Source organism: Dipodomys ordii, unplaced genomic scaffold (assembly GCF_000151885.1).
Source record: "Dipodomys ordii isolate 6190 unplaced genomic scaffold, Dord_2.0 Scaffold215, whole genome shotgun sequence".
Taxonomy (NCBI): domain Eukaryota; kingdom Metazoa; phylum Chordata; class Mammalia; order Rodentia; family Heteromyidae; genus Dipodomys; species Dipodomys ordii.
In genome coordinates, this window is record NW_012267431.1 from 835,802 (window position 1) to 848,733 (window position 12,932).

Consider the following 12,932-nt stretch of genomic DNA (forward strand, 5'->3'; position numbering starts at 1 on the left):
TGCTTGCCTTGCATGCCTGAGGCCCTGGGTTCGATTCCTCAGCACCACATAAGCAAAAAGAAAAAAGCCGGAAGTGGTGCTGTGGTTCAAGTGGTAGAGCACTAGCCTTGAGCTGAAGAGCTGAGGGACAGCGCCCAGGCCCAGAGTTCAGGCCCCACGACCGGACCCAAAAACTAAACAAACAAACAAAGAATTTCCTTTCTCCTTCTTGAGCCAGTTCTGGAGGATTTCCCCTGAATTTCTGTGTTTACATACCACAGTAGCCACTTTCAGACTTCAAGCTATATTGAGTTCAGGCTGGGAAATATTGTAGAAGAAAATGAAAAAGTCATCACTATTTATTGTTTTTTTTTTTAACTCTGAGACTGGGACTTGAACTCTATACCAACTGAGCCACACCTCCAACCCCTTACTGCGGTTTTTTTTGTCAGTTGTGGTGCTTGAACTCAGGGCCTCGTCACTTTCCCTGAGCTTTTTTGTACAAGCCTAGTGCTCTACTATTTTGAGCCACAGTGCAACTTCTGGTTTTCTAGTGGTTAACTGGAGATGTAAGTCTGACAAACCTTCTTGCCCAGGCTGAGTTTGAACTACAATCCTTAGATTTCAGCCTCCTGAGTAGCTAGGATTACAAGCATGAGCCACAAGAGCCCAGCTCTTACTGGTTCTTTTCATTCTTCTATTCATCTTTGAACTGCCTGCTGATTAAATAGTTGTCATTTTTAAAGTAGAAGACCTAAGCTGGGCATGGCAGATCATTCCTTTAATACTAGCTACTTGGAGGGATCACAGTTGGAAGCCAGCCCAGGCCAAAATAGTACATGAGATCCCATCCCAATCAATAAAAAGCTGGGCATGGCAGCTATCATCCTAGCTATATGGGAAGTGTAAATAGGAGGATCAAGATCCAGGTTGGCCTGAGCAAAAGTGAGACCCTACTAGAAAACCAAAGATAGCAAAAATGGATGAAGTGGTTGAGTGCCTGCCTATACATTTAAGCCCCAATATCACCAAAAGAACAAAATAGTTAACCCAGATTGAGATTATACAATAATTCCTTTTATTTAAATGCCACCAAAAAATCTAGTTAGAAAGGACAGTGTTCTACTAGGCTCTGGTGTCACAAGCCCATAATCCTAGCTACTCAGGAAGACGATATCTGAAGATCCTGGTTCAAAGCCAGCCCAAGCAGAAAAGTCCATGAAACTGTAGTTCAAGTGATAGAGTGCTAGCCTTGAGCAAAAAAAGCTCAAGCATAGTGCCCAGGACTTGAGTTCAAGTCCCAGGACCTGCACCAAAAAAAAAGAGAAAAAGAAAAAAATTAGAAAGGACAAGGTTTCATATGGGGTGAGATGCCCAAAGGCTGAGTGAGTGCTCTTTGGATTTTGTAGGCACCATGGCTGAGGAAACAGCCCCAGCAGTTCTTGAGCGACACCAAGGATCCCTGTACTCCCTCTTTCCTGACCACCAAGTGAAGAAGTACTTTGACCAGGTGGACATCTCCAATGGCTTGGATTGGTCCTTAGACCACAAAATCTTTTATTACATCGACAGTCTGTCCTACTCGGTGGATGCCTTCGACTACAACCTGCAGACAGGAGAGATCTGTATGTTCTTTCTCATCGTTTTTCTCAATAAGGCTGGTTTCATTTTCAGATGATCGGGGCTAGGAAGTTAGCTCTCTTTCAACCCATGTGGCTCTCAACCCTTACTTGCCAACACTGAGATTTCCATGTTATTCCAATATAATGATAATTATGCAGACTTGACTAAGCTATCAGTCAAACTATGGCCTTCAGCACAATGTAAATACAATCACTAGGGCTAAGGGTGTTGCTTAGTTATAGAGTGCTTGCTTGGCATGTGTGAAGTCCCTAGTTCCATCCCTGAGGCCCTGAGTTCCATCCCTGAGGCCCAGAGTTCCATCCCCAGCATCTGCAAACATATGCACATGCACATTCATATGCATGCACACACACATAACATGCACGCACATATACTCACATGCATGTGTAGCCATAGTTGGCCTAGTATGGGTAGACTCTCAATATTTTCTTTCAAGGGGCCCCTGGAAAATTGATCTTGTGCTACCAGAACCTACCTTTTCTTTTTTTGTCAGTCATGGGGCTTGAACTCTGGGCTTGGGCACTGTCCTTGCACTCTTCAGCTCAAGGCAAGTGGTCTACCGCTTGAGCCATAGCGCCACTTCTGGTTTTCTGGTGGTTTATTGGAGATAAGAGTCTCACGGAATTTCCTGCCCAGGCTGGCTTTGAACCGTGATCCTCAGATCTCAGCTTCCTGAGTAGCTAGGATTACAGGCATGAGCCACCAGTACCCAGCTAGAACCTGCCTTTAAAAGTATGGGTAGACCGTCAATATTCTTTCTTTCAAGGCCCCCCTGGAAAATTGATCTTGTTCCACCAGAACCTGCCTAAAGGCAAATACTATACAACCAAATGTGATAAATAGCAGATAAATTGAGTTTGGGGTTGCTGTTTCTTATTTGTTCTTTATTAACCATAGGCAAGTACTCAGAGACCAATGAACAACCTTTGAAAATAGAAAAGCAAAAAAAAAAGTACTTGGAAGTTGGTTTAATTCCATCAATGTGCTGTAAAAGAACCATAATTGGATATTGGAAGGAAAAGAATTATTTAAAAGTATTTAGAAGAGAGTCCTTGAAACTGTTTGATGAAAGGTAACAGACCAAAGAGCAAAACCAATCATAAAAATGACTTGAAAAGAAATCACAAGACTCTTCATGTAGATTTAATCAGGGGCAAAATATTCTGGTACAGATGTTTTGCTTTGAAATATGTAGTGCTCTTTTTTATAGCTTCTCTAACTGATTTTCCCTTGCACATGGTTTTAACATTTTCCATTATACCTCAATCTGATTACTGTAGTGGCCTGGATTTTGCAGCAAGCTGTTCCTCTGGCTTGGTGTTTTGTTTTACTTTGCAGTGCTGGGGATCGAACCCAGGACAGCACACATGTTAAGCATGCCCTTTACCACTGGGCTATATCCCCAGCTTTTCTCTGGCTTTTGATATTTGCTTTAAGATTTCTGTAATTCTCTTTAACTACCTGGTGGATTTTAGAATGGTCCTTCTTTCAAAAGCAAGTTCTTCCAATATTTAGTCTTTATGTTACAGAATTTAGTCAGGCAGAAAAAAACCCCCGTATGTCCCAGATTTTGTTCATGTGGCACCATTAAGTTGCATTATAGACCTTGGGTCTAATCAAAGTGGGCCTTTTTGTAATCAAGAAGCAAACGTCTAACCACAGACTAAAGAATATTCTGATATAGGCCTGCAGGGCCTCAGGTCAAGTCACCCTCAAAAAGCTATCTATTGGTACTTTATTAACAGTTCTGGTCAAGTATAGTAGTTCATTTGTAATTCTAGCTACTTAAGGGGCAGAAATCAGAAGGATTACAATTTGAAGCCAGTTTGAACAAAAGTTAGCAAGAACCCATCTCAATAACAACAAAAAAGCTAGGTATAGTGTTCTGTGCCTGTTATCCCAGGTTATATAGGAGAATTGTGGTCCAGGCCATCCTGGGCAAAAACACAAGACCCTATGGGAAAAATAACTGCAGTAAAAAGGAGGTGTGGCTTAAGTGGTATAACAATTCCAAGGATGTAATTTCAAATCCCTGTACACTGTCCTCCCCCCAAACCCCACAATTCTACTTTCTCATTCATGAAGCATTTGCTAGCATGCCCAAGGCCCTGAGTTCCACTTCTAGCACCACAAGACAAAAGAAAAAAAAAAACCTTTTTCTACTCCTCTGCAAGCTTCAACAGATATGTCTGTACCAAAACAAAAGGAAAAAAATCCAGCCCAAACCATGTGGTCAAAATCCTTTGTTCATATTCCAGACACTGAGTAAGCAGAAATGATCAAGCTTGATAATAGGCTTGATAGTTCACTGTGTGATTCTCAGTATTGAGTGGCCCTGTTGTTTTGCTGGGTTTGGGGTTTTGTTTTTTAACCACAGCTAACCGCAGAAGTGTTTACAAGCTGGAGAAAGATGAACATATCCCAGATGGAATGTGTATGGATACTGAGGGGAAACTTTGGGTGGCCTGTTACAATGGAGGAAGAGTGATTCGTCTAGATCCAGCTACAGGTATGCCCACAGCAAAACAAAAATCTTTACCAGCCAGACGTTAGTGGCTCATGTCTGTAATCCTAGCTATTCAGCAGGCTGAGGTCTGAGGATTGCTGTTCAAAGCCAACCCCAGGCAGGAAAGTCCACAGGAAACATTTCTAATTAACCACCAAAAAGCTGGAAGTGGAGCTGTGGTTCAAATGGTGGGTTATTAGCCTTGAGCAAGAAAAGCTCAGGGACAGTACTCAGGCCCTGATTTCAAGCCCCAGGAATGGCATTTTAAAAATTCCCACCAGGTGCCCATGGCTCACATCTGTAATCATAGCTGCTCAGAAAGCTTGCTTAGCAGCGTGAAGTGCTGGGTTTGATTCCTCAGTACTACATAAACAGAAAAAGCAGGAAGTGGCACTATGGCTGAAGTGGTAGAGCACTAGCCTTGAGCAAAAAGAAGCCCAAGGACAGTGTCCAGGTCCTGAGTTCAAGCCCACAACTGGCAAAAAAAAACAAAAACAAACAAACAAAAAAAAACCAGCCCAGGCAGACAAACCCAAAATCTCCAATTGACCTGAAGCCCTGCAGGCCTATATCCATTTCCAAAAAATCTGGAAGTGGAGAAATAGCAAAGTTACAGAATGCTAACTTTGAGCATAAAAGCTCAGGGACAGCACCTAGGCCCTGGGTTCAAGTCCCAGGAATGGCACACAAACAAAAATTCCCTACTGGGCTGGGAAGATGGCTCAGTGGTAGAGTACTTGCTTTGCATGAATGAGACCCTGGGTTTGATTCCTTAGCACCACATAAGCAGAAAAAGGTGGAAGTGGCGCTGTGGCTTCAGTGGTAGAGCACAAGCCTTGAGCTGAAGAGTTCAGGGACAGCACCCAGGCCCAGAGTTCAGGCCTCACAACTGACAAAAAAAATAAAAAATAAAAAAGTAAGGGCTGGGAAGGTGGCTCAGTGGTAGCGTGCTTGCCTTGCAAGCCTGAGGCCCTGGGTTCGATTACTCAGCACCATATAAGCAAAAAAGGAAAAATAAATAAAACTTAACAAAAAGGGCTAGGAAGGTGACTCAGTGATAGAGTGCTTTGCCTTGCATGCATGAGGCCCTGGGTTTGATTCCTTAGCACCACATAAGCAGAAAAGGCCATAAGTAGTGCTGTGGCTCAAGCCTTGAACTGAAGAGCTGAGGGACAGCACCTAGGCCCAGAGTTCAGACCCCACGACTGACCAAAAAAAAAAAAAAAAATCCCTACCAATCCAGAAAAACCCAGGGGCTAGAGACCAAGGATACCAACTTCCTAATTAATTTCAAGATATATTCAATAATGTCAATGGGATCATTTTGAAATGAAGACCAAAGATACATTCCAAACTGATAATCTGAGCTTATTCCCCTGGAAGTAAGTCTCTGCTCAAAATAAACTATCCAGGAAGACAGATGAATTCTGACCTCCATGGTTTCCTTAGGACTGATATGTTATTCCACAAAGGAGTCAGAAACATTACATGGTTGAGACATTGCTAGAACTGAACTTTCACTTTGGTACTCTAGGAAAAAGGATACAAACTGTGAAGTTGCCTGTTGAGAAGACAACTTCATGCTGTTTTGGAGGAAAGGACTACTCGGAAATGTATGTGACCAGTGCCCGGGATGGTCTGGATGCTGAGGGGCTTCTGAAGCAGCCGGAAGCTGGTGGAATTTTCAAGGTGATGTGTCTTTCTCTTTTATTTGGAGATGAGTTGGAGGATCTTCTGTTAGGAAACTGTGAAAGATGGGTGGTATTATATCCTTTCCAAACCTAGTTGCTATAGCATATTAAGTTCATTTTACTGGTCGTACTTATTTAAGTTATCTAGACTGTAGGCTCTGTGAAATCCCAGATCTAGCTTACTTTGTAACAGGATGTGTGTGTGTGTGTGTGTGTGTGTGTGTGTGTGTGTGTGCACGCGCGCGTGTGTGTGCTGGTCCTAGGGCTTGAACTTAGGGCCTGGGCATTATCCTTTTGCTCTTTTGCTCAAGGCTGGTGCTCTACCACTTGAGCCACAGCTCTACTTCTAGCTTTTTTGGTAACTGATTAGAAATAAGAGTCTCTCATGGATTTTCTTGTCCAGGCTGGCTTTGAACCATGATTCTCCTATCTCAGCCCCCTAAATATATAGGATTAAAGGCGTGTGAGCCACCAGCATCTGGCTTGTAACAGGATTTTAAAACATTTTTGTGCATTAGGAGTATTTATTGAGGGCTGGGAAGGTGGCTCAGTGGTAGAGTGCTTGCCTTGCATGCATGAGGCCCTGGGTTCAATTCCTCAGCACCACATAAGCAGGAAAAACTGGAAGTGGCGCTGTGGCTCAAGTGGTAGAGTGCTAGCCTTGAGCTGAAGAGCTGAGGGACAACACCCAGGCCCAAAGTTTAGGACCCATGACTATCAAAAAAGAAAAGAAAAGAAAAGGAGTTTTCTATTGAAATCCTTCAATTTAGTATAATTTTATATGATCATTTGATTGTTTTTCAGAGTATTTTCAGATTTTTAACAATTTTTTGCAGTAGATTATTAATAAAGATCATAAACTGGACTGGGAAGGTGGCTCAGTGGTAGACTGCTTGCCTTGCATGCATGATGCCCTGGGTTCGATTCTTCAGCATCACATAAGTAGAGAAAGCCGGAAGTGGTGCTGTGGCTCATGTGGTAGAGTGCTAGCCTTGAGCTGAAGAACTGAGGGACAGTGCCCAGGCTCAGAGTTCAGGCCCCACGACCGTCTAAAATACAAGCAACAACAACAACAAAATCATAAACTTTTGAGGATGGCAGTACTGGGGATTGAACTCAGGATTTTGTGCTTGCTACATGGGCATCAAACCTCTTGAACAACCCCTCCAGCCCCTTGTTGTGTTGACTATTTTCAGGATAGAGTCTTGCTTTATGCTTGGGCCAGCCTGGACTGCTATCCACCTATTTGGACTTCCCCATATCATTGTAATGACAGACATGCACCACTTCACCCAGCCATGAGTTGAGATGGAATCTCACAAACTGTTTTTCTCAACCAGGATGGTCTTTAACCCATTTCCCCCAGGCTCCACCTCTCAAGTGGCTTTTGCCTCTGTACTCAGTTCAAGATCACAAACCTTTAGAGTCAAAAAGAAATGACCATGTGGAAGTGGTGCTGTATCTCAAAGTGATAGAGTAAAAGAGCTCAACAACAGCAACCAGGCCCCAAGTTTAAGCCCATGGCCAACAAGAAAAGAAAAGAAAAGAAATGACTATGTGTGGTGACATAAGCCCATGGCCTCAGCACTCAGAAGGCATGAAGATTACAAATTCAATGACAGCATAGGCTTCATAGGAAGTTTAAGGGCAGCCTGAATTTACTCCTCCCCCTTCTCTTTCTTTGTCTTACTATTTCTTTCTTTTTGGTCAGTTGAGGGGCTTGAACTGGGGCCTGGGCACTGTCCCTGCTCAAGGCGAGCACCCTATCACTTGAGCCCTGCACCGCTTCCAGTTTTCTGGTGGTTAATTGGAAATAAGAGTGTCATGGATTCTCCTGCCCAGCTGGCTTTGAACCATGATGCTCAGATCTCAGCCTCCTGAGTAGCTAGGATTACAGGCCTGAGCCACTGGCACCTGGCTCTATTTCTTTTTTTTTCTTTTTTGTCAGTTGTGGGGCCTGAACTCTGGGCCTGGGCACTGCCCCTCAGCTCTTCAGCTCAAGGCTAGTGCTTTACCACTTGACCCACAGCTCCACTTCTGGCTTTTTCTGCTTATGCAGTGCTGAGGAATCAAACTCAGGGCCTCATGCATACAAGGCAAGTACTCTACTACTGAGCCACCTTCCTAGACCCTCTATTTCTTTATTATTTCATTAGTCATGGGATTTGAGTTCAGGGCCTAGGCGCTGCCCCTGAGCTCTTTCACTCAAAGCTAATTCTCTACCACTTTGAGCCACAGCTCCACTTCTGGCTTTTTGTTGGTTAATTGGAGATAGGAGTCTCAGACTTTCCTGCCCTGGCTGGCTTCAAACTGCAGTCCTCAGATCTCAGCCTCCTGAATAGTTAGGATTATAGGCATGAGCTACTAGCACCCAGCCAGCTTGAACTTTCTATTAAAATGAAAGGGAAGGGTTGGAGTGCTAACCAATGAGCAAAAGTGTCAGGTAAAATGTTCAAGACTAGAAAAGGAAAGGGGAAAGGGAAAAGAAAGGAAAGGAAAGGAATATAAAGACAATGCTTTTTAGTTGTATTTTTAAAACGTTTCCACATTTTTATTAGCACATAGTAATTATACAATGTGACAGGTTGATTTTGATATTTCCATATATGTATATAATATATAATTTGATTATATTAACCCCCTCTATTGCTTTCTTACCCTCCTCTGCTCTTCCTTTCTCCCTTATAATAATACTTTTGCCAGATGCTAGTAGCTCGTACTTGTAAATCCTAGGTTACTCAGAAGTCTGAGATCTAAGGAATTTGGTTCAAAGCCAGCCCTGGAAGAAAAGTCTTCAGTACAGTTTGTGTGTTTGTGCTGGTCCTAGGGCTTGAACTCAGAACTAGGCGCTTTAGTGCTCAAGACTAGTACTCTAACACTTAGAACCATAGCTCCATTTCTGGCTTTTTGAGATGAAGAGTCTCATGACTTTTCCTGTCCAGGCTGGCTTGGAACCCCAGTCCTCAGAGCTGAGCTTCCTGAGGAGCTAGGATTACAGGCATTGGTCACCAGCACCCAGCTCTCTTCAGGACTTTTATCTCAGGTTAACCAGCAAAAAGCTGGAAAGTGGAGCTGTGGCTCAGGTAGTAGAGAACCAGCCTTGAGCAAAAAAAGCTAAGGGACAGCACTCAGGCCCTGAGTTCAAGCCCCAGTACTAAAAATAAGCAAACAAACAAAAACTTTTAAAGAGTTCTTGTAAGTGATTTCTTAACAGAGGTTTTCTTTTTTGCATTTTTTCAACAGGTAACTGGCCTTGGGGTTAAAGGAATTGCTCCCTGTCCATATTCAGGGTGAGCAATATTGAAGACCACCGAAAAATTCAGGAAATAAATTCGTGGAAATTTAGTCTAGTTTTTAAATGAAACAATCACATTATTAACAGTGCTAAGTTTTCATTTACAATGGGAGGAAAGGTGAGGATTGAATTTAGAGCTTTGTGTATTCTAAGCCCCTGTTCTAGCAATCAGCTGCATCCCCAGCCCATTACTAAAAGGTTTCTGATAGGTTGAACATTTTGAACAGGGTCTGGCAAATGATTTTGATTTCATACTCAAAGGCCTTCCTGAAAATCACCATAGAAATGTAGCATTCCACTCTCAACCAACTTGTTGATTGTTTGCAAATTGCTCAAGGACTACATCTGTTCTTTTTTTTGCTAGCCCTGGGGCTTGAACTCTGGGTGCTGGATTCTGCCCCTGCGCTCCTTTCGCTCAAGGCTAGCATTCTACCACTTGAGCCACAGGCCACATCTGGATTTTCCTGTGCTTACTTGGAGATAAGAGTTTCACAGACTTTCCTGCCCAGGCTGGTTTCAAACCGTGACCCTCAAATCTCAGCCTCCTGAGTAGCTAGGATTACAGACATGAGCCAACTGCGCCTGGCCACATCTGTTCCTTTATTCTGCATTCCATAACTACCTAGCACTTCAGAGATGAATGAAGAGAAAGTTGCTAATGATTCTGAATTATGTTCCTTTTTGTTTTTATTATAATCATATAAAATATACCATGATACTAACCTGCCTTATTATTCTCTTTGTTTTATTGTTGGTTTTACTTGTTATTAACTTTATTCTGTTCTTTTACAAACTGAATGGACTGCCAGAGGTCTCAAATTCACTGGCAAAATATGTGGTTCCCACTGCCACCTACTGGACATAATGTAAACAACACTTTGGAAATATTTATTTTGTCCCTTTGCTTTCCCTCAGTTTTCCCCTCCCATCCCTGTCCAAAAGTTGCATAGTTCATTTCCCACATAGTATATACTGAATACCATAATTGCATTTGTTCACCCTTCCTTCCTTTTATTCTCCAGGTTGTTCATTTATTTATTTATTTATAATTGTTGATGTACAGAGGGATTACAGGTCCATAAGTCAGATAAAGAGTATATTTCTTTTTTTTTTTTTTTGTCAGTTGTGGGGCTTGAACTCTGGGTCTGGGTGCTGTCCCTCAGCTCTTCAGCTCAAGGCGAGCGCTCTACCACTTGAGCCACAGCACCACTTTTGGTTTTCTGGTGATTTGTTGGAGATAAACGTCTTATGGATTTTCCTGTCAGGGATGGCTTTGAACCAAGATAATCAGATCTCAGCCTCTTGAGTAGCTAGGATTAAAGGTGTGAGCCGATGCGGCCTGGAATACATTTCCTTTTGAACAGTGTAACTCCTTATCTCGATCTTTCCCAGTTTTTCTCTCCCATTCCCACCAACAAGTTATATAGTTCATTTTCCCTTTTTTTTTTTTTTGTCAGTCACAGGGCTTGAACTCTGTAACTCTGGGCCTGGGAACTGTCCCTGAGCTCTTCAGCTCAAGGCTAGCACTATACAACTTGAGCCACAGCACCACTTTTGGTTTTCGGGTGGTTAATTGGAGATTAGAGTCTCCTGGATTTCTTGCCCAGGCTGGCTTTGAAACGCAATCTTCAGATCTCAACCTCCTAAGTAGCTAGAATTACGGGTGTGAGCCACCAGTGCCCAGCTTTATTGTTTATTTTCAGCACAGTGTCTAGTGAGTATCACTGCTACATTTTTCCATCCATGTCTGTGCCCCCTTTTACCTAAAGACAGATAAATGAACAAAAAGAAAACAAAAACAACAAAGAAAAAAACCTCTTGTTTCCGTTTTTTGGAGTTCATTTCGATAAATATTATTTTTTCTTTTGTCAGTTGTGGGGCTTGTATTCAGAGCCTTGGAGCTATCCATGAGCTCTTTTGTTCAAAACTAGCACTCTACCACTTTGAACCACAGTGCCACTTCCAGTTTTCTGATGGTTAATTGGAGATAAGAGTCTCACAGTCCTTCCTGCCTGGGCTGGCTTCAAACCAAGATATTTAGATTTTAGCCTTCTGAGTAGTTACAAGATTACAGGTATGAACAACCAGTACCTGGCTTGGAATTGTTTTAATTTGAGTATTAGCATCATGATCATAGAAACATGGCACCTCTTTCCAATTATTTAGGTCTTACTCCATTATTTTTATTAATATTTTGTACGTTTGAGCACATAGATCTTGGGACTTTAACTTGGGACCTGGGCACTGTCCCTAGCTCTTTAGCTCAAGGCTAACATTCTGCCACTTGGAGCCACAGTGCCACTTCTAGTTTTCTAGTTAACTAGAAGTCTCACAGAGACCTTCCTGCCCACGCTTGAACTGCAATCCTCAGATCTCAGCCTCCTGAGTAGCTAGGATTACAGGCATGAGCTACCAGTTCCCAGCTAGATCTTGTTGTGTTAAATTTTATATGCAAATATTTCATTCAGAACTATTGTTAAGTTGTATTTTTAGAAAAAATCATGGCATTTTAATTAATTAATTTTGTATACCAGTACTGAGCACTGACCCTTAGCTCAAGGCAAACCTTCTACCACTTGAGCCACACTACTACCAGCTGTTTGGAGGTTAATTGGAAATAAGAGTCTCATAGATTTTCCTGCCCAGGCTGGCTTTGAACTGCAATCCTGAGTTCTCAGCCTCCTGAGTAGCTAAAATTTACAGGTGTGAGCCTGCAGGGCCAGGTTCCTCTCTCTGTTTTCAGAACAGAACTCCAAATAAAGGTATATATACCATCATAGAACCATTCAACAGTTTCTGTTCATAGTAGAGCAACCAGTCCAACATGAAAGACTATTCCTGTGAAACTGCTTCGTTTTTCACATCTAAAAAATGGTCCAAGTTAGCTTTAGCTGCCCCCTAAATGAAGTCACAGAACAGCAGGAGACATCCCTTTGGCAAAAAAGGACACGTTCTTCTCCTGTATCTTATACTGATAAACAAGGCTCCAATCCCACTGGTCTGTGTGCTTCCTCCAAAGGGTCTTCAGCTGCCCGTGCACATCCTTTTAGAAGCCAGTGGCCAGGCCTTCAGCCTGCAGGATCAGTTGGCGCTGAAAACTTAGGCCATTCATCAGGAGGTCATTCTCCTCATCCTCATCACTGTTGTGCAAAAGGGCCACCATGTTTCCATGTAGTTCCAAGCACATAAACTCTCTGCAGTAGTGGACAAAGTCCAGCACAGCCACCACTCCCAAACCCAAGCTCAGCAGCACACTGAGGTCATCTACCAGCAGCATTCGCTGCTGTAGATGTAGCGTCCTCGCTGTCCATGGGTTTCAGGGCCTCCTGTACAAACTCATATAATGGTTGCAGGCTCCCAGCACTGGCTTTCCTTCTCATGAGACTGAGATCTAAGGATTGTGGTTCAAAGCAAGCCTGGGCAGGAAAGTCCACGAGACTCTCCAATTAACTGCCAAAAAAAAAATGGTAAGTTGTATTTTTAAAGTTTTTTTTCCAACTGATTATTCCTTGTTTGTAAAAGCATGATTAATAAGCCAGGTGCCAGTGATTCATACCTATGATTCTTACCTGCTCAAAAGGCTGAGATATGAATAGAGATTTAAGGTCAACCTAGTGAAAAAAAAATCCAGGATGGGAATGGGAAGGTGGCTTAGTGGTAGAGTGCTTGCCTAGCATGCATGAGGTCCTGGGTTCGATTCCTTAGTACCACATAAACAGAAAAACTAGAAATGGCATTGTGGCTCAAGTGGTGGAGTGCTAGCCTTGAGCGAAAGAAGCTCAGGGACAGTACTCAGGCCATGAGTTCAAGCCCCAGG

General features: G+C 42.8%; 1 protein-coding gene and 1 pseudogene across 3 annotated transcripts in view; one reads left to right on the forward strand and one right to left on the reverse strand.

Annotated features, from left to right (window-relative positions):
* Rgn (regucalcin) overlaps nucleotides 1-9,481 on the forward strand; it is a 22,499-nt gene extending 13,018 nt beyond the window's left edge. For all 3 annotated transcript variants that reach the window (XM_013035538.1, XM_013035540.1, XM_013035539.1), the window contains exons 4-7: nucleotides 1,389-1,604; nucleotides 4,001-4,132; nucleotides 5,664-5,818; nucleotides 9,064-9,481. In XM_013035538.1, coding sequence (XP_012890992.1) covers nucleotides 1,389-1,604; nucleotides 4,001-4,132; nucleotides 5,664-5,818; nucleotides 9,064-9,114 — 554 coding nt within the window. In that variant the 3' untranslated portion in view covers nucleotides 9,115-9,481. The remainder of the gene's footprint in view (nucleotides 1-1,388; nucleotides 1,605-4,000; nucleotides 4,133-5,663; nucleotides 5,819-9,063) is intronic.
* Nucleotides 9,482-12,023: 2,542 nt separating this feature from the next.
* Nucleotides 12,024-12,495, reverse strand: LOC106000291 (annotated as a pseudogene).
* Between the last annotated feature and the right edge of the window lie 437 nt (nucleotides 12,496-12,932).